The following is a 21,266-nucleotide window of genomic DNA, read 5'->3' as shown; positions in this document are numbered from 1 at the left end:
TAAGAGGTGGCAGCAAGACAATTTTGGGAGAGGATTTCAGAGCAACAAACTTGCACTGGTCTCCAAAACAGACTCCAAAGCCCCAGAAATAAGATGGAAAATAGACAGTGAGTCATGTTTCCTTAGAGAAATGACGTGAAGGTTACCTGGGTGGTGCCAGCTTCTGCCCTGCTGGGATAACCACAAGGACAGGAATAGCTGGAGGAGGGAGAGCACGGCTCCTCCGAGGATCCGTGGCTTCCAAACAAACATAAACCAGGGCTGCATAATTCAGCTGTACAGGGAACTTTTTTTAATTGGGAAAAATTTCTTTTCAAACTGAGTTTGAAAGTTTGAAAGAAACACAGCACACCTGTAAGAGGTAGGAAGCTGTTGGGAGCTGAGCAGAGGGAAATCTCTGCAACTCTGAGGCACAAATGAGCTGAGTTTGGGGACAGCAGTGCCACAGCCCTCCACTGAAGGGTGACCCTACAGGGAATGCAGCACACCCCAGCCCCCCCAGAGCCATCACCCTCCACTGAAGGGTGACCCTACAGGGAATGCAGCACACCCCAGCCCCCCCAGAGCCATCACCCTCCACTGAAGGGTGACCCTACAGGGAATGCAGCACACCCCAGCCCCCCCAGAGCCATCACCCTCCACTGAAGGGTGACCCTACAGGGAATGCAGCACACCCCAGCCCCCCCAGCAAGGTGAACAGATGCACTGAGCTTGATATGAGAGAGGAATTACTGCCACTTTCACCAGGGCTTAACAAACAGCACCCTGCTCCAAACCTCACACCCTCTGCCCAGCCCACATCTCCCTGCCTAGAAACCAGCCAAAGGTAAAGCCAGGCTGCTCAGGACCCAGCACACCACCAGCAGTGCCATGGGTGGACGTGCAGTGACTTCTCCAGCCCCATTCCCAGCCCTGCTGGCACCACACTCCTGTGCCTGATGGCCAGCAGGGAGATGCACACTGGGGCACCCATCCCCAGGCACCTGCCCCACATCAGCTGGAAAAGCAACAGAAACATCACAGTCTTAATCCTAGCACTGCTAGGACTAGAAAAGATTACTTTTAGTGGCTAAATCCAGCACTTTCAAGCTCTTCTCAGCTTTTGGATCAAACTTATTCTCCCCATCATCTTCCCCAACACACCACTGATGCACATTTAAATGAATGACAGATCAATTAGTGGGGAAAAGTGTATACATGTGTATTTGTGTGTGGGAGGGTATTTAAGCTAATATATTCCAGCACTGATAGCTTTATCCTCTTTGCAGTCTCTGAGAATGAACTGGCCTCCATCTGTACAGAAGATTAGCAGAATTACTAATCACTAATTATGACTCAGAGGTTTTAAGAGCAATGCAGACTGTACAAGGGGTGGCCTGATTTTCAGAAAATGAGGGGACAAAGATAGCACAGTGTTATTTTAAGCACACGGACAGTCCATCCGAGATCACAAAGCGCTGCAGTGACAATGCCAGCAGAAGGGGTGACAGGGAGACACAAACACTCAGAAGGACAAAAGTGAAGCCAGGAAAAACCAGCACGTGCCTGAAACACTTTTAATTTACCTTTTCACACAGTTTGTGTCCAGTCAGAGCAAGCTGGCCAGCCTCTCTGCAGAGGCCAGAATGGAGATTTATCCAGGCAAGCTCATACAGTGATACCTTTGTACGGGACTTTCTGCCTCTGAGAAGTGGTGCCAGCGACATTCGAAATCTAACGTATTTTGTGAGCTGCGTCACATCGAAGAGGAAAAATATTTATACAGGCCCAAGTGGTTTGTGAATAGAAGGCACTGTTTGAAACTGTCACTGTGACACCCCGAAGGAAATGAGATGAAGTTCACAGTCTGGTTGTGAAGTTTGTCAGTGAGGGAAGAGAGAGAATCCATTAAAAAAAAAAAAAAAAAAATTTTTTTAAAAAAATCATATTTTTGTTTGAATAAACTCTCTCAAACAGAAAATGCTATATCATGAGCTCAGATGGAAATGTATCTGGCAGAGAGCTCTGGAAAGCTGCTGTTGGAAGTGTGCAGAGCCAAGTTTAACTCTAAGCTGTCAGGAGGCAGTGCCCAGAGCTGGTTCTCAGCCCTCCTAAAGGCTCCCCAAAAGTCCCAGCCATGGGGACACCTCCATGTGCCAGGTTAGGACATGATGGGAGATTCAGCAGTGTCAAAGCTCTGCAGGTGACATATGAGCAGCATCACTGAATTAGATCAGATCCCTCCCAAAAGAAAAACAGCTGGATGAAAGCAGCTGGAGCAAAGCTCTTCCAGGGTAACCTGTAATCCCCAGAGCACGAGTTTAAATCTTTGAAGGAACACAGACACATATTCAGTGTCCTCTAAAAAGGTTTTCAAGCTCCCTTTGAAAAGCCCTGACCTGTAGGAACACCTGAGATGCTTCTGCTGAATGTCACTCCTGGGGTCTGTCTGGTGTGGAACAAAGTTGTGCCCTGAGAGCGCAGCCCCAGCTTTGTGCTCTCCCTCAGCAGTCCAGCACCGCCTTTCATCATTGTGAAAGGAGAAGGAAAAAAGGCATCTCAATCTGTTGTCAGCATTTTTCATAATGCAAAGCTAAGGTGTGGCAGCAGAGGAAGCATGGTGCTCACTATCCAAACCAACTACGTTAGCACTGGAGGAAACAGAAGTCGGCCACTTCCTCTCCTGCCCCTCCACCCCAGGTACCATGGGCCAGACACACGGACAAAGCTGATTTACTGTGCTGCATCAGCAAAATCTTGTCACTTCATACAGAGGAAATGACCTTTCAGGTTAAAAAGCACTTTGTCCAAAAGACCCATATGAAAAGTTTACACTTTTAGGCCATAATTTATCAGCTAATTACCAGTGCAATTGGTAATTTCAGTTACTCCTAAACTGCTTCACCACAGAGATGCTCCCATATCTGGCTGTACATCCAGCAGATCAATCACAACATGCCACTGTGTTCTGCAGGGAGCTGGGGAACAGTCTTCCCAATTTCTTTACCACTTTGCATAGAGCAGATTGACTGACACACATTTAACCTTGACCCTAAACGTGACCATTTTTTAACTGATAAGAGTTAGCTGCATCATTAAATAGGCTTTGATGCCTTTTCTGGATCCTGCTTAACCATGCTGAGGAATCACTGTGTTGTGGGATGTACTGGTGGCAACTAGCATTGCTATCTAAGAGGAAAGCTTCATGTCACTCCCCCAGTGAAAACCAGGCCAGTGGTAACACAGGTAAAAGTTTTTGGCTTTGCAGCTGCTTATTAACCTCATTTATATAAAAATTTCACTTTGCTTTACTGCCCTATAATTAAATCTAAGACAGGTGTCCTATAAAACCAGCATGTGGAGCGTCCTACAGAAAGATTTCTTTGGGAATGGTATCAGGACACCTAGAAATGCCATGTTGTCCCATCTCAGGCATCAGGAGGGGCTCTGGGAAGACCCCCCAAAGCCACAGAACTATGTGCCAGAGCTCCACAACAAAATACAGCCTTCACTCCCTTCTCTGGTAGGAAATGGGAACCCTTGAGTGAAGGCTTCTATGCCAAATTCTCATCCAGGAATTTTCCAAGCCCTAAAAGCCCCAATAACTTATACCAACTTGCTGCTGTTAGAAAGAAGACCTGTGCCAGCTTTTCTATCAGCTGTCTCTGCAAATCTGTTATTTCTAGGACAGGCTTTAAACACTCCCTGCCACGGACAAGACAATGTTCCCTGTACAAGCCAAGGGCCCAGAGAATCAGCCCACACCCTCCCCTCCCCTCGGGAGGGTTCAGGGGTTATTTCAGAGTGAAATGGGACACCCCAGCAGTGCTTTGCCCCATAACCTCCCCCAGATGAACGAGCTCTGGGCAAGTAGGACATCCCCTCTCTTCTGGCAGGTGGGACAGATGATGGGAAGCATCCTGGAGCAAGGATCAGCTTGGGGAAGTGCCTGGGCTGGGGATGAAGCCCCTATGCCAGCGACCAGGTGAAACAACAGGTGAAAGGTTTCCCACACAGACATGCCAGAAACACTAAGGAGAAGGTGACTGACAAAGGCTGGTTTGTGTATGTTGGGGTGGGTTTTAGCTGTGCTTAAAGCTGCTAAGGCAGGTAAGGGCTTTATGCTGGCAGAGAGGATTTGAGCCTGCCCTGCCAGCCAGCGCTGCCCCGTGACCACCTCTGCACCTGCCAGCTCTCAAACACAGGTGGGGACCCTGCTCAGACACACAAAGCACCTGCTCAGGAGTCCATTTTAATAAGAATACAGGGAAAAAAGGTGTCTTCGTGTGGCTGCAATAACTACAGGGCTTCTGGGGAAAAATCTGAGGACAAACAGCATCCCTGGAAAGTAGGAGTGCTGCCATACCCTTTTTACAAAGAACAGAGGAAAACAATTTGCTCAAGAGAATGCAGGATCTGTGGTAACGATGGGACACAAAATCTCACATCCAAGATTAGAATCCTGTCCCACAGACACTGCAACATCCACTTCCTCAGAGAAACAACCCCATGGAGTGCTCTGCACTGCTCGTGCTGCTCCTGTGTTGCTCCACTGAGCCTGAGGTGAAGAAACGTAACCCAGGGTGGCTCAAAGTTCCCCCCTGTATGCAAGGGTCACCCAGCCACTGCCTCTAGTTGTTTCCATAGCTTGAAGTGCTTAAAAAATTAAGAAAAGCAGTCTGATTCAGGCTGTTGCAGGGCTCTGGTATCTGAGCAGTTGGGGGATATTTAATGCTGTGTGCTCAGTCCTGCACTCACTGGACTCAGCCAGAGGTTTCAGCAGCTGAGAGCCAAGACTTCAGCACAAAAAGCCAAGTGTTACACAACCCAACAAGGAAGAGCTGCAGGGCATTCTTTCAGCCACCTCACTTTAATACACCCCAAACTACCAGCAGCAAATTCCTGATGTTAAAATGTGAGAGTTGCTTTGCTCCTGCCAGGTTTCACCTCCCAGGGAAGACTCTCAGAGCATCAAGTGGGGAGCAACAGGTCCCTGCATGTCCCCAGCAGGACAAGTTGTGGGCAGAGGGGAGGGGGCACTCCCTGTCCACTTCCCTGGCTCAAGATCTGCCTGGTAGGATGGAGAAGGACCCATCTCCTCCTTTCACCCATTTTCACATCCCCACTTTGAGACACAGGCACCTGTCAGTGATGCTTTTCATAAAGAAAAGACACACACTAGGATACAGTAAGTTTGGCCAGAGATACGGTTACATTTTGTCTTGAAAAGAATCTCTTTTCACCTCATGCCAGCCATCAGAGTATGGCAGCTGAGCAGGCTGAATACAGCTGTTGTCAGAGCTGATCCTCACCCAGCCTTTATTCCAGCCCTGGAGGGATGGGGTTTACCTCCATGGGGATGCAGTGGAGAGGGGAGGCAGTCTAAACTGCATGCTCTTTATGTGAATGGACCCTAAAAATAACACCCACACAGCACAGATGTAGCTGGATTTTACTTAAGGGAGGAAGAAGAGAGTCAGGACTGTAACCCACCACATTCCTACAGGTCAGTAAAGAGCCAAGGAAGAGCAATGATGCCTTTACTCCTGCATTCCCTAACTAGCCATGATCCATGTATGGATCATACCCACAGTGACACCTGTGTCAGGCACATCACACAGTGTTTCCATACATGATCTGCCCGTGATACATTCAAGCACCTGTACATCTACCACTGCAAAGCTGCTCTCCCACTCTTGAGCTTACCCTGAAGCGAAATACTAACAGATCTCTTTAGGATTAAACAGGCACAGATGTCCTGCTAGCATGACTTTCCCATGGAAGTTGCATCCTGGTGGCCCTGGAGAGCTGTTTGCCACGAGCTGTGTCATTCCCTGTATTGCAACACTCCAGGGAGAGGGGAGAAGCTGCTTTGAAATATTCACCCTGCAAACACACATGGTGAGGCTGAGAGCAAGCACGCACAGCACACGTTCACATGCGAGACAGAAATACAGAGATACACAGAAATAGGTAACTACCAGCAAATCAGACTCGAAAAGGGGTGACACCACCCTCGCTGCAACTGGAGACCACAATAATCACAAGTACAGGGCTGAGTTTCCTGCCTGCACGAAGGGGAACCCCCCAGTTGCCATTCCAGGACTGCCAGCATCAATCCCTCTGCCATGCAAAGCACTATCACGTTACAAGCTGCCACCGTTCAGTGGCACAAACACAGCAGAAGCCACAGCCAGGCTCTCCCATGGGAGCATCCCACCGGCAGAGAGGAGCTCCCGGAGCTCCATCCCCAGATCCCGAGGATGGTGACAGCAGCCGCAGGGGCTCCCTCTGTTTCGTGAGCAGCAGCTGCCTGCCAAAACGCTGACAGATTGACCGACCGATAAAACATCTCCCCCAAACCCTGAATTCAGGCACAGAGCCGGCACTTTGAAAGCAACACCGGGATCAGCCCAGAGCCGGCTTCAGAATCCTCCGAGCGCCTTCCCGGCGCTGCCTCGATGCTCCGGGGGCAGAGCACGCAGCCGGCCCAGGTGCCGGGATGCCGTCCCAAGGAAAAGCCGTGACGGAGAGCTGGGTTATATATATATATATATTTTTTTTACCTGGTAGACATCGCGGAGGCCACACCAGGCTCGCAGCGCCTGCCGGCACGCCCGCAGCCGGCACAGCGCTGCCACCGTCACGGTCCAGAGCAGGCGGCTGCCGCCCAGCAGCACATCCTCCACGCCGCACATCAGCACCGAGGCCATGAGCAGCTCAAAGCCCCGTCCCTGGCTCGCTCAGACGCCCGGCGTGAGGCTGGCCGGCTTTATGCGGCGGGCAGGGCTGCTGCACGGAGCCAGGGTCAAGCCTTAAAACAAACTCGTCTTTCACGGCGCTTCCTGGGCAGATTCCCAGGCATGCCCCGCTCCTGACGCCCAGCCAGCGGCTGCAGTAGCTCAGCCCCACCAGCAGCTCACACAGCAGCCTTGTCCTTAGCAGCTTATATAAAGCTCCGTTAAGCTCCGGTAGCTAGCACTATGTTTTCTAATTAAATTTTAACCCTTTTGCCATATGCCCTGAGAACAACCCCTTTCAGACGCTGCAGAAGGAGGGGAAGGCGCACTTGAGTGAGCTGGGCAGGCGCTCCGCACACGAATCCAGCGCTATCTGCCTCCAACACCTCATTATCTGCTATACAGGGAACAAAGCTGTCATCGTTCTCTGCCGGCTGAGCCCGTGCTCAAATTATACAGTAGAAATCCTGCTTGAAAAAGGCACTTCTGGGAACCAGCAAGTGGAGGAAAGCGGTGGGGGGAAGGGGGAATCAGTCCCGCAGAAACAGAATAGCTTGGAAGAGACCTTAAAGTTCATATTGTTCCAAACCCCCTGCTATGGGCAGGGACACCTTCCACTAGACCGGGTTACTCAGAGCCCCATCCAGCCTGGCTTTGAACACAACTTGTGCCAGTGAAATAGATGCACTATTCTCTTCCAGCTCTGATTGTGGTAAATACCAACAGCCATCCCTCTCTTCATCCCTGCTTGTTGCATCATATGGGTAGAACACCCAAAACGTGCTAAAGACATGATTTGCTATACTCTTAAACTCCATGAACGCAGATGCATGAGGAAAACAAAGCTGGGCATTGTAGCCGAGCTCTTCACAACAGCCCACAGCAAATAAACACTGCAATAATAACCCACAAGAGACTCCAGCCTTGCCTCCAGCCAGTTTAAGATTAAACAGCATCCTGCCCTTCTGGGGTTTAAAGTGTTAACGCTCCCAAGCCGAACCTTTCATTTGAGTGCTCTTCCCTATTACAAGCTCAGGGAGGGTGGACGATGGAGCATGATTAATCTTTTTAAACACCCCCTTCTCCAGAGGATTTGACACTTTCTAAGCTTTTTCGGACAGAAGCTGCAGGGATCCCAACACGCTACCATCAGCACCTTGTTGAGGAAACTATTCAAGGGGCAGATTTTTGGCTAAAATCATCAGCAAGGCTGACCTGTATAAAAGTAAACTCTTGTGCAGTGCAATGAACGGAAAGGGGCAGGAAGAGCTTGCACACAGGCTGGGTGGGAGAGTAAATCCCATGGCATTGCTTCCCCGAGGGCACTGCCTGCCCATCCCAAAGGATGCTCACGGGAGGAAGCCACCTGCGTGCCCAGAGCACAGGGGAAATGTTCACAAACCCCACTTCATTCCCTCTAATCAACCTGCTCCTGCTGCAGGAGCTCGCACGCTGTGGCGGCTGGGTGATGTAATTCTGCAGACAGATGACTGCCTGCCTGCTTGAGACAGGCTTTAGACCTGTGTCTCCAAGTGATCACCCTCTTCCTTTTCATGCATAACAGAGTGAAAGCAGCCCTGGCCCTCCTGGTGCTGGTGTCCCTTGGCTGTGCTGTTGCCAGGGAGTTTCGGTCCCTCCAAGTCTTGCTTTCACATGGGGAAAACAAGGACCATATTTCAAATGCATAAGAAGCTGCTACAAAGTGAGCCGAAGCAGAGAAGGATATGGCTTCTTGTAACGAGAGACAAGCAAAGATTTGGGCTGCACATTGAAATCTGGCACCCACATTCCCACACCAAGGGTTTTATCATCCCCTGGAATTACTTAGAGCCTGTAGCCACAGAAGTGTTCCTCCTCCAGTGTTGCCCATCACTGTGTTCAGAGGACTTTGACAGCAATCCACAGGTACTAAATACAAAAGGTTTCCCTCTTCCACTGGGAGAGAGTGGTGACAAATATCCATGGGGCTATTCCAGTAACCTGAGCTGGTACCAGTGCCAGGCTTGGCAGCAGGGAATTGCCATTCCCCCCCAAACACTGCTTTGGAGGGGAATCAGCCAGGAAAATCTCCAGTGGCATCCGTTCACTGCGGTCAAGTCATATCCAAATTTAAACACAGAGATAAAAAAAAGATCCAGTTTTCAAATGCCATTTCTAAAAGAAAAGAAAAGGACCCTTGTAGCTAAAGAAACAGTGCAGGGAACAGCCCTGTCTTGTGCCAGGAAAATCCAACCAACCCACTAGGAAAAGTTTACGTGGTTTTGTGCTGTGCCTGCTGCCCTCAGTGCCTTTTTGTTTTGCCTTTTTCCCCCTATTGCCTAACTAAATTGAAAAATAAGGATGATGATTTTCTTTTTTAACAGAGCACAGCACATTTGTGCTAGGTTTTTCCAGTTTTGGGTTTGTTTGCACATTTGTTTTTTTCAATTGCTCTTATGATCCATGGTATCTTTACACTTACATGTTCTGCACAGTTATTCTTTATGCTTCACAAGCTCCTTTGAGCCTGAGCAATGGCCTCAGATGCTCCATCTCAGAAGGCAGAGCCATAGGTACTCAGGCCTCCTCAGTGTTCCCAGGTGCTTTTCAAATCAATATTCCCATGACTTTGTGCAGGCTTTTTGCTCCTACAGCAAAGTTACAGCTCCATGGGTAGGCTGGGGCAAGGCAAGAACCCTCTCCCCACCCTCATTCAGGGCACACAGACTTCAAGTCCAGTCTCATGAACAGAAACTTCACCAACCTCTTCATCCCTTTGACAGATGGAGTAGGTGATGAAACAAGTAAGAATTAAGTTCCACCTGGACTTCACCTTCCCAGCTGACCCGAGTACAGGAGTGCACTGTTCCTTGGACCTGGATAGTGTTAAACACACACAGAAGAAAAAAGAGAAAAGGAAGTTTGTGATGAAAAAAAGCAGCTAAATGCAATTCAGGATAATTTTGGTGGAGTTATGTGCAGCTGATGAATTATCCATTCACATCAGTCTCAGTCTGTTATTGACTTCTACTCTAAGAACCTGATTGCATGTGGGTTAGTCTGAAATACCTAAATAAGAGTCAAAACAGAAAACAAAACTCAGCAAGGGAAAGCCAGCAGGATAAATACCCAGGTGGTTTCCAAAGGCTGTACCATCCAGATTTCTATTCTGTGAGGAGAAGGAGGGAGAGAGAGCTCTCAGAAAACGTCTTTGTAGATATGTACCACTGTCAGGGGAGCACAAGAGACAGCTACTGCAGATCTGTTTGATGTACAGTCATATGAACAACACAGCATTCGTTGCTGATAAGGAATAAGCCTACACAACAGTGATCTAAGGAGAATGTCACTTTAAAAGGCAACAGAAAACTTGATGTGTGGCAGACTCATGCCTCTCCTCACGTTATTGACTGCAGATCCAGAATAATGAATAATAAAAAGAACAAAGGTTTGCTACCAACATAATAGGAAAAGATGATCCCAAGTGGATTTTCAGGCTTCCTTACATGTTATCTTCTATGCCAAAATTAATGGAACAAGGCTTATCTGAATTGCTGCTCCTCTTTTCAAAGTTGCTCATATGAAGTTCACATGAATAAAGAATTCATCTGCCTGTGAGGCCAGAGGACAAGAGCATCAATCTGCTTTTAAATCTACAACTCAGTATTGCTCCTAGATAGGACTTTTGATTAGGCATACAGGAAAGGACACACACACACACACAGAGTCCTTGGTGGTAGCTAATGAAATTAAAGCTTTGATCATTTTCAGTCTCTGAACCTTCCACAAAAAAAGGTGAGTTATTGTGCTGATGCATAAAATGCCTAATTCTGCAGGCTTGCAGATGCCTGTCCTAGCCAGAGCTTTAAAACATGCACTAATCCATAATTTGCACTCATATTGATTACACCTGATTGCAGCCAATACTTGCACCATTCTGTAGAGCGAGCAGTAAAGCTCAGGGAACACAAAAAAAAACCCCACAGAGAGCCCTCACAAAGTTATGAGAGAGAATTCTGTTTCATGGCACACACCACTATTGACATCTGCTTTTACCTCAGCTCCAGGGGCTCCAGCCCTCAAGCCCTGACCCCTGGGTGTGCTCAGGGCAATGAGCAGCATCACTGAGCTCCATGCCAGAACCCAAAAACCTCATTGTCCTCTGAATTCCCACCGGGAACAGCTGCAGTCCCACTTCATCCTGCCTCACCCAGGCCTGTTTCTTCTTTCTATACAAACCTCTGTGCAGATCTGCATGAAAATCTTCCCATTTTGCTCAAGTTAGAAGCCAACAGCACACAATTACACTGCCTTTAAAAATAAACTTAAGAACTGCCCAAAGGTGCTGTTTTGTAGGCGGTTTCATGAGCATGAACAACAGGATTACTTGGGAATTAGGACTTTCAGACAATGCTGAAGGCTGCATATCCCCTACAACTGTACTTTTAAATTCCCATCATGAACCAAGCCTGTCAAGCTGTGAGCATTAATGCAATTAACCCCAAATAAAGACGAAGGGACTTTTCAAAAATCGGTTTTGCTACACTCTGGCCCTTAATTACCAACTTAAAGTGAAATGCAGACATTGGGCACCCTCTCTTTGATGTTCTAACCTCTCAGTACATAAGATGCTTAAGCAGCATCACCAGTGCACAGGATAAATCTGTAATCCAACCTGCCCTGATCGAGAGCTTTTGACACAGGACTCAATTTATGGTAAAAGTGTTTGCAAATCAATTTGGTTCCTTGAAATTATCAAAAGAATTAATCACAATGTGCCTCTAACTAACCTACTTAATCCTTCATATTAGCACAAATTTGGGGACCTCTCAGAAATTAAGTCTACACTTCTACAAAAGATTTATTTAGTGTCATTCACATTATCAAATTTTAATTTAGAAAGAATGAAAAGGCAATGCTACTCTCCTTTATGGCTAACAGCATCCAGTGTAGCTATTTATTTATCGGGTTATACACCAAGAATTTCAATTCCCAGCTTTTACTCACTGAGCTGCACCTATGTCAAGTGCCTGATGTAGCTGAAAGCCACAACTACACCCAAAATGATCCACAGCTCCAGGGGGAGGCTGATACCTAATGCTCTGCTCCCTAGATGAGGCACAGCCTCTACTAAGCTCATTTAACAGCAGCCTTACATATTTCTAAATGAGGTGCTGATGTTTTCCCTCCTCTCACAGAGCCTGGGCTGTACTATATTGCTCTACACTAATAATATAAACATAACACCGTGACAAACACATTTTTAAAGATGAACAGCCACTGTGCCAGAAACACGAATTTCCTGCAGTCTGGATCCCATAGTAAACTAATTAGCACTTCACATCAGAAATGAAGTGCCACAGTCTTTTAACTTTATAAATTATTAAGCAGCTGCTGTCTGATTCCTCAAACAGCAAATTTCATACCTGCCATACCCAGAAGTACAAAATCAGGTCAGGTTCTGAACAAGTGGCAGCTGCTCCAGTTTCACGAGTCAGGGTTTATCATCCTGCACTACCACTCTATCACCACCAGAACAGCATCACCCACTTTGCAGAACACAAACCTGGTTCCTCCAGTACCCTGTGGCCAGAGCAGCAGGGCTGTAATTTGCCACAGCTCCACTGGCTTCAGTGAAACCTCTCGTGCCCAAACACACAATCAGCTGGGGATGCTGAGAGGCTACGTGACATCTGGCAGCAGGGAGCAGGACCTCTAATGTGGGTCACTATTAACATACACCTGCATACAAATTGTATTTAAATTTTTATAAATGTGGATTTCTAAGGTGGGAGAACTTTACAGTCTCAATGTCAGTATGCACTGTAAAGATACCTTGTAAGGAGAAACACCAGCCCAGACTTGTGGGGAAAGATGGATGAGGAGATGGGAGAAAAGAGTTTGATCTCCAGCTGAAAGAGGATTTGTCTCTGTCACACACATGAGAGGCTGTGAATGCTTTCCAAATTATGTTTATGTCCTTTCTCAGCCACGTGGGTGCTGGCCAGCAGAGCAGGATGGGGACTGGCAGGAAGGCTGGCATCTACCCAGCCACCAGCACCACTGTCTGCACCTGTCTGGGCACAGAGAGCTGCCCAGGGACACAGCACAGCAGGTCAGGGTGTGACACTGCCTTCCCTGCTCCAGGATGGGGCAGGACCCTGGAAAACCACCCTCTTGTTCTCTGCTTTGTGGGCAGGGCTTCCTTCTCAAGAAAAGCTCCTTCAGGAGGGGAGAGTCACTGCCAGTGATGGGGGAAATCATCCTGCACTTGGTGCTCCTCCCAAGTCACATCTGGAGGAAATGAGAGATCAAACAGCACAGGGTGGAAACGTGGAGCATCCTCAGAGCTGCAGAGATTGGCACCACCACCACCCTCCCAGAGAGGGCTTCACCCAGAGCCTCCCTGAGCTGCCAGAGGAAATGATTCACCCCTGCCAGCCCCTGTGAGAGGGAGGACACCCCGACCCCAGATCAGGGTTATCCTTCTGGGAAGCATCCACAGGAAGTGATGGCACAGCAGGGAGAGACTGTGGCTGCCTCTGGAAGCTGAGGAAGGAAAAGCAATTTCTCTCCAAGCTGCTGATTTCACCTCACTGCTTCCTAACTAGGTCCCAGCCCAGCAGCAGGTCACTCTCACTCCCATGCAGGCTGTGCTGTACCTCCTACCCCAAAACCAGCCCTCAGAGATGGTCCCCAAGCCTGAGAGGGGACAAGGAGCCTCCAAAGAGGGACTGAGACCCTGCAGAGCAAAGGGACAGGCAGCTATCACACCCCATGAAAATAAATTATAGAAAGAGACAAACACCCTCTACATCTCCAATCTCCGTGGTCAAGTACCTCTACCTCCCCCAAACTGGCAGGGGGAATGCCAAAATACATTCAGCATCCTAATTTTGGAGGCAAAACTGCAACATCTTCTGTGCACTGACACACCATGCTGACAAAATTTCTACCTGCTGTGCCCAACTATTCAGGTGAGTCAGTGCAGTCCCTTCACCTCCCACCCAGACCTGCTGCAGCAGCTTCCAGCAGCTGGAGCAATGCCAAATCCCTCTCTGTGGCTGGAATCCCCTCCTGCCCATCACCTTACCAGAGCCACAAAATGCTTCAGGGTCTTATCAGAGAAGTGGCAGGTTCAAAGTCTGGAGGACCAAAAGGCTTCCAGGCAGGTGACACATCCAGCCTCACTGGTTTGTCCCACACCCCCCTGGCAGCAGGAGGGTTTCCTCCCCAGCTCTGGTCACTCAGGTGGACGCTGTGCTCCCCGACAGGTGCCACACCTGAGCTTCCCTCAGGCACCACCGTGGATGGAGCCATTGCCCTGCTAATGTCCCAGACAAAAATGGGGCAGCGTCTCCTTCATTTCGAGTCGCCAAGGAGTATTAGAGGGAGCTTGGAGAAGCCAGGTAATTACTTCTGGATGAAGTATTTCACAGTAGATAGAAGTACGTGAGGAGCGTGAAAAGCCACGGCTGCCCCAGCTTTATGATTATTTTATAGCCTCATTAATCTGTGGCAAATGGGGCAGAATTACTACATAACCTAAATACTGGGCAGATCTACAGCTCTGTAAGAGGAAGCATAAATGAGATAGTAAAGTTTCAGCATTCTGCATGATATATATGGTCACCAAGACAAAAATAAGAGCCCAAACCTACCAGTTTCCTGAGAAGAATCTTTAAAAGAGTGAGAAGAAGTGATATCTAACTCTTGTAATTATATCCTCAGCACATTCATTCGCTTAGCATGAGTAACTCAGGATGCTGTGGCCTCCAGAAAAATCATGACTCAGAGCAATGCTGTGCCCTTGATTAGACTTCATGGGTCATGCCTAGCCCAGGGAAGGTGCACCTAGGAGAGGACCTTCACTATGTTCCTGCTCAGATCACTGCATTCCATCAAACACAAACCAACACAGCATCTTGGGTGCCTTTGTGCTCTTCCCCCTATCCCCAGCTCCAGGCCACAAACCCAGCAGAGCAGGATTCACTTCTGTGTGCATTCAGCACTTGGCACAGCAGAGCACCAACACTGATACAAGCACTCCATCCAAATCCTTACTTAAGGCAACCCCTGCCCATGGCTGCTGGCTGGCAGAGGCTGGCAGGGATGAGGGCAGCAGCACAGCAGAGCAGCTGATGTGATGCTGATGTGATGCTGATGCTCTCCCATCACTCCCTTCATCTCCCCCAGGCCCCAGCCCCACCACTCCAGGATGCCCAAGAGAATGGTCCTGTGGACATTTTCATCTGGGACTTGATCCTGCACAACAACAGCTCTTGTTGCACCTGCTACAGGTGAGGTCAGTTCAGATCCTTTCGAGACAGAGCTGTGCATTTCCCCAGCCAGGGGAGAATCACCAACCAGTGGGAAGAGAGAGCACTTGTTAATAAAGGAAGAAATTGGCACTGTGTGTTTATAAAATAAATTGCCAGCACTTTTGGTGCTGTGGTCTGATGCAATTGCACTTCCAGAGCTAGGAAACACAAAAACAACATTTCACAATGTCTCATCTGTCGCTACAACAATTAGTGCCTCATTTCATTAACAAAGTACCTGTACAGTGCTCATTTGCCAGCTCTGGATGAATAAATGGGCAATAACCATCTAAAATTTGAAAGGGGGCAGGTTGGGATGTTGTTAGAACAGATGAGCTCTGGTGTAAAGAATCTCTTGAAGGTGAGCCTGGGTTCAGGGTGTTTGGTTGTGGAGAAGGAAACAAGTTGAGCAGCTCATGGCATTTTCCCAAAGAGGGGTCACCTTGTGGCTGTGGGGGTGCAAGGAGAAGCTGATCCAAAGGAGAAGGAGAAAGAGCAGCCATTGAAAGGATGTTTTCATCCTCAAAAGGCATCCAAAACAAACAAGCAGCATGCCATGGGCTTGATCCAAAGCCCATTGAAATCAGTGGAAAGCCTGCAGCTGCCCTCAATAGGCTCAGGGGGAGGCCGGGCATGCCTTGGGAGCCCCATGTGCTGCCCCACCAACAAACACACCGACCCCAGGGGGGACTCTTCACCTCCTGCAGCTCCTCCTGCCACTGCTGCTCTGTTCCCCTTAGCCCCAGCAGGCATTTTGCCATCATTAGCTATGCAAGCCACCAAAATTATATATTAAATACACTTATATAAAAATAAATTCTTTTTCTACGCAGCCCCAGGAGCTCATACAGGTCGTGAAACGCAGCTGTGGCCCACAAGATCTGCACCAAAAGCCTGAACCATAACTCTGTTTTCTGTGCTTCACAAGGTTCCTTCTGGAGCCACCACACAGGTCAGTCCTCCCCCAGTGCCACCCTTGTGTCTGCCCTGGAGCTTTCAGGAGCTGGACAAGAAATCTGCACTGATGGTACAGAAAATCCGAGTTCTTCTCACCAAAACAGGTCAAGTTGAGACAACAAGCTTTGCACGTTCAAGCTGAGCAAAGCTCCTTCAAAAGCCACGAGTCCTGATCCAATTTTCTCTCCCTTTTATAAAGAAATCACCAAGAGAAAGGCCTGAGGCAGCAGCAGTATCAGATGCTGCAGGGTGGGAGCACAGGCAGGGTGGGAGCAGTGACGTTGGGAAATGTCAGAAACACAAACAATGAGAAAGGAAACGGGAGGGAAAGGCTGGGATGGCCAGAGGGGCTGAATCACCCCTTGAGGTCAGCAGGACCTCACCCCTGTGGGAAATGGGGTGAGGTGTTGGCCATGGAGCCTCGTCCCTGCCAGCTGGGGTTCACCCACACCTCACCCCGTTCTCACAGCCCCACACATGGGGCACAGCAACTCCCCCTTGCCAGCACATCTGTCCCCACAGCTGGTGGCCATGGCCAGACCCACAGGAAAAACTGTGCAACCCTTTATCCCAGTACCTGTGGAGGGTGAGGACAAGGGTGCAGAGGCAGGGCTGTTACCTCAGCCCACAACTCAGAGTCACTCATTTTGTAGCTGACTGGGGAGACCAAAAGGAGAGAGGGGATGGTAAAGCCCATTCTCCCATTTTGCCAAAGGACTGTGGATAAAACAGGCTGTTGAAACTCAGCATACCTTGGATCCAGTGTTTTGTTCTGGTTTCTAACTCCTTTTAGCTTTTCCCTCATCACCTTAGCATAAAGGGAAGCAGAGCAGACATGCTGAGAGTGGGGCTTTAGCCCAGCCAGCCTCCCCATAGTTTCCTAATCTCTCTTCTGGCCATCCTGCAACAGCAAGAACTCCCCAATGGGGGTCAATCTGAGACCATTCATACACTTTAAAAGTTATTCCTGCTATAATAGGCACAATTGAGAATTCTGCTTTTTGTTAACAATTATCCCAGGCAGTAACTTCAGTTTTCCCCTCGCTTCCAATAGAAACAATGCAGGACTGAGTAGTACCTGTTGGCAGAGAAATTTTTAACTGAATAGATAAGAGGGGTTAAAATGTCTTCCTCAAAGAGGAAATCCCATTGCTTCCCTCTCCCTGCCTCCTTGGGATGTAAAGCAGACTTGAAAACTGCCCTTGCCATTATCAGAGCTGTGATTCAATCAGCATTTCATGGTCCTAATTAACAGGTATTTGTTTTCATGGGTGTGATTCCTCACTTGCCAAGCCTGCAGAATTATAATGCATTTTTCCCTTCCTCCTTGGAGAGGACATGAGAGCTTAGCCAGGGAAAGGAAGCCATTTGGAGCAGGAAGAGGATGCTTGGAAGTAGAGCTGGGGTGCTTATATTAGGCCCTTTTGGAGGTCAGAGCATCAAACTGAGATTGTTTTTTTTTTAAAGTCTGCTGTTCTCATTCATATTAATAGGCAAAACTAGCACAAAAGGCTCTTTGCCTGCCTGTCTGAGCAGGTCACTGTGCTGCCCAGCTGGTCCTGGAGGATGCTTCCCACAAACCCTACTGCCATCCTGTGCACATGGCTGGAAGGGGACAGGGGACATCCAGCCCAGGGAAACTGGAGCACCTGGTCCTCCTCTCCCTACAGCTCTACATCAGGAGGAAGAACTTCCAGCTACTTCTGACTGGGCCCTGCTACACCCAGTTTCACTCCCTCCTGCCCCATATACCTGTTCCTCAAGTCAGGCAGTAGCTTTTGGGTGGGAACAACTCCAGGACTAGGCCTTTGGAGGGTAAAGAACCCACAGCTGAGGGCTGAAAGGGGCCCACATGTCCCATAGGCTGCCTGCAGAGACAGTAACATTGCTCCTGAGGGGCACAGATGGAGGGAACTGTCCCTCCTCATCACAGCCCTGTCCTTCCCACCCTCCCCAGGCACTCAGTGGCCTTGGCAGGGACATGGGGATGATCTGTCCCTTCTGCACAGAGACAGCAAGCTCCTTCAGCACCCAGCTAACTCATGGCTGGAATTCACACAGGAGGGGAAAATAAATTCTGGGCTTTGAGAACAAATCTAGCTGGTGCTACATTTTCAAATCCTCAGGGAGTTAAAAAAAAATATAAAAATAGTTACATTGAACATCCTTTCCCCCTTTCCCTGCTGCTGAATGTTAAATCAAATAATGCTTCCCCCCACCAAGAACACAGCAGTCAAGGGAATACAATTCCTTCTTCTGTATTGCTAAGTGATGCATTTGCCTTATACAGCAGGTAAAATTGTAGCACAGCACCATCTGTTTCTCAATATGCTTGCTGCCAGCTTCCATCGCAGGGATTTACTCCCATAGCCCTCCCAAGGCAGAGCTGAGCTGCCTGTCACAAGAGAAAGGGATCTGTCACCTGCTCACTGCCTATTTGGGACACAGCCTACTGAAAGGTGGGCACAGAACATTTATTTTCTGTCATACAGCACAGGCTCACAGTGCCAGCTCCAGTGAACAGCCCTTGATGATGCTACACATCCTTAAAATATTGCAGGGGAAGGCACATTTTCCAGCTGTTTGTGCCTTGTGCCAGAGCACATTCAGATCAGCAATTTCTCTTCTAAATATTCCGAGGGTTGCTGCAAATTTTCCACTGTGATAATGCTGAAGGAGAAAAGCAGCCAGCACTTCCACATCTTTAGACTGAAATTTAAGGGACTTGTACACAAGTGGCTGTGAAAGCCTCAGACGTCAGGCAGGCAGCTTCCAGCTCCGTGTGTGTAGTGGATTCAGGCAGATCTCACACAGAGACCAAAGCAGCAGGGAGCTCAGAACAGAGCAGACCCCAAGGGTGGCCATTCCCAGGGGAACTCAGGGGGTGCCAAGCCCCAGTGCTGGGGGTGCAGGGCCCTCCCAGGGCTGCCCTTGAGCTACTGCTGGACAACAGAAAAACCCACACTGCAACTGGACCCAAATGCTGCTGTTCTGCCTGCAGAGCAGCTGGTGGGGCTCTGTGCTCAGCAAGGGGAGCAGAGCCCTCGAGAGCTGCAGCAGCTCTGGCTGCTGTCGTTTTGGGGTTGTGTGGTTCTGGCACAGGTTCCAGCACCTGGCCCAAGCCAGGGCAGCATTCCCACATGGTTAAGCTTCCATCTCCTCAACACCATGGTCAGCATCATGTCCAGATGGACAGCTGACCCAGCAGCCAGCCCAGCACTGGGAACCACACCAGGAGCAGGTCTGCCATGAGCAACACCCATGCAAAATAAACTTAGGAGAACCCTCTGAATACCCTTCATGCTCTGTCCTTTCTGACCCAAGCTCCAGGAGCACCTCCACCAGCCACAGGGACATCCCCCCAACTCCTGAGGTGGTCAGTCTCCCAGGTTCAATCAATCCACCAACCCAAAGAAGTTCCTCTCACCTGAGACTCAGGAGACAGGCACCTCCTGGAAGGGAAAGCTGCTCTCACACCTCACCCTCTGCCACACGCCATAAACCTCTCCTGGATCCGGATCCAGATTCTCTGCTCAGTCCCTGACCTCGGCTCTCCTGCACAGCCTCCTCCAGGCGGCTGGCGCTGGCCAAAGGCTGCTGGCCACCCAGCACAGCACCGAGCTGCTGGCTGCAGCCAGGGGAATTCCTGCACCTCCCAGGGCAGCCGGGACAAGAGAGCGCCTGTCAGCAGAGGAGAGCAATGAGCAAACTGGTTCAGCCTGTTGCTGCCTCTGCTGAAGGCCAGCTCGGCACTGGAGGTGTGTAAGTCATGTGTTTGCTCCTGCCCCAGCCTGGAAAACAAAACAAAACAAAACAAAACAGCAAGTGGTTTTGTAGGATTTAAGACTTTCACCCAGCTACTTTCAAAGAGGTTATTTGATGACTGAAATAGGGATGAAACAAGACCGAGAACTTCAATGCCAAAGTTGTAGCAAAACAAATCCTTCCTCCTCACAGATTTGTATTTTTATTTTTTTTTTACATATAAGCACCCCCTCTTCTATAGCCCTAATTTTATTGATCAGTCAGGAATGGGGAGACCTGTTTCCACCTCTCTTCCCTCCAGCCCCATCTATGTCACAGGCTGTGAGAAATAAAGAGAATATCATCACTTTATAAACAACCTGCCCTCATCTCCCATGGAAGGAAAGGAGAGGATCCAACAATGCTCCAAAAGGGTCCACTTGATCTGGAAGTACAACCTGTTACACTCTTCTTACCCCTTAAATACCTCATCTCCCATGGTTGCAGGTTTCAGTAGATGCTTTGTTGCCTAAGGGGTGCTCCACAGAAATGCACCAAAACCCAGAGCAACCAGCTCGGAGCCAGCACAGAGAGAGCCAAGGGAAAGGCTGATTCCAGCCTGGCCCAGGAGCCACTGGCCCACCTGTGGCTGTGGCACTGCCCCTCAGTGCCAGCAGAAACACAACCTCACTTCAGCTCTTCAAGACAGCCCAAATGAGCTCAGATCTTGGGATGCTTTTTCTTACTTCTCCCAGTAAAATGAGTTTCTAGGGAGAAGTCACTGGACACCTCACTCTTCATGAGTGCAGCACTGTTTGTGCTTTGCTGCATTTCAGCCCTCTAGTTGCTGTTCTAGTTCCTGTTGCTGTTTGTGGGGAGATTCACCTGCTTCACTGTGCATCCCAGAGTGTGTGTGTAAAACCTGCACCCCTAAAGGAGCCACTGCCTTGCCTACAGCACCCAGAACGCTCCACTTGGAGATTCTGACATTCAGGATTTAAAACATCTTGAAGCATCTGTGCATGAGAGCACTTCTGGCCCACTGCTGGACTGCTCTGCTGGGAGAAGCCTAATCAATTCACACTCACAGTTCTCCAGCCTTTGCTTATCCTGTCTGACACACCCTGCATGGATTTCATCCTTTTTATTATTTCACTGTTTGTGCAGTGTCTTTATGGGACACTACAAGGCAGAATACCTATTTTCCCTTGCAAAAAATCTCATGTATGCTAGATGGAAACATTTCTCCAGATTTTTACCCACAGCCACACAGAACAACCTCCATGTCCCAGCCTATAAAACAGATGTGGATTACAGAAAACACCAGGGACACAGCCAAGACCCTGGTGCAGACTGAACCACAGCACAGCTCCATGGTGACATTCCTGTGTCCCCCAGGCCAGCAGCCACTCCTGCTGCATCAGGTTCAGTCCAGATGCAAACCCCTCCTTGCTTAGCATCTTTTAGGTTCTGCATAATCCTTCCCTCCATTAGGCTAACGAATGAAGTGTTTCCAAGGAGCAGAAACATACTTGTTACCAAATTA

The 21,266-nt window shown here is 48.9% G+C and overlaps 1 protein-coding gene across 5 annotated transcripts in view; it reads right to left on the bottom strand.

Annotated features, from left to right (window-relative positions):
* The window catches only part of FRMD4B (FERM domain containing 4B), a 125,679-nt gene that overhangs the window by 71,356 nt on the left and 33,057 nt on the right, over window positions 1–21,266 (bottom strand). Inside the window, exon 2 of one of the 5 annotated variants that reach the window (XM_086845226.1) lies at window positions 9,463–9,574. The exons of 2 other annotated variants lie outside the window; for them this stretch is intronic. Coding sequence is in view for 1 of the 3 variants with exons in the window: in XM_023935137.2 (XP_023790905.1) it covers window positions 6,546–6,692 (147 nt within the window). In the remaining 2 variants the exon portion in view is untranslated. Of the gene's footprint in view, window positions 1–6,545; window positions 7,056–9,462; window positions 9,575–19,403; window positions 19,639–21,266 lie in introns of those variants that run through there. 2 more of the 5 variants (XM_086845227.1, XM_023935137.2) reach the window with 2 other exon arrangements.

This window comes from Cyanistes caeruleus, chromosome 11 (genome assembly GCF_971803275.1).
Source record: "Cyanistes caeruleus chromosome 11, bCyaCae1.hap1.1, whole genome shotgun sequence".
Taxonomy (NCBI): Eukaryota; Metazoa; Chordata; class Aves; order Passeriformes; family Paridae; genus Cyanistes; species Cyanistes caeruleus.
Note: the sequence above shows the minus strand (reverse complement) of the source record. Positions and strands in the feature narration are given on the sequence as shown.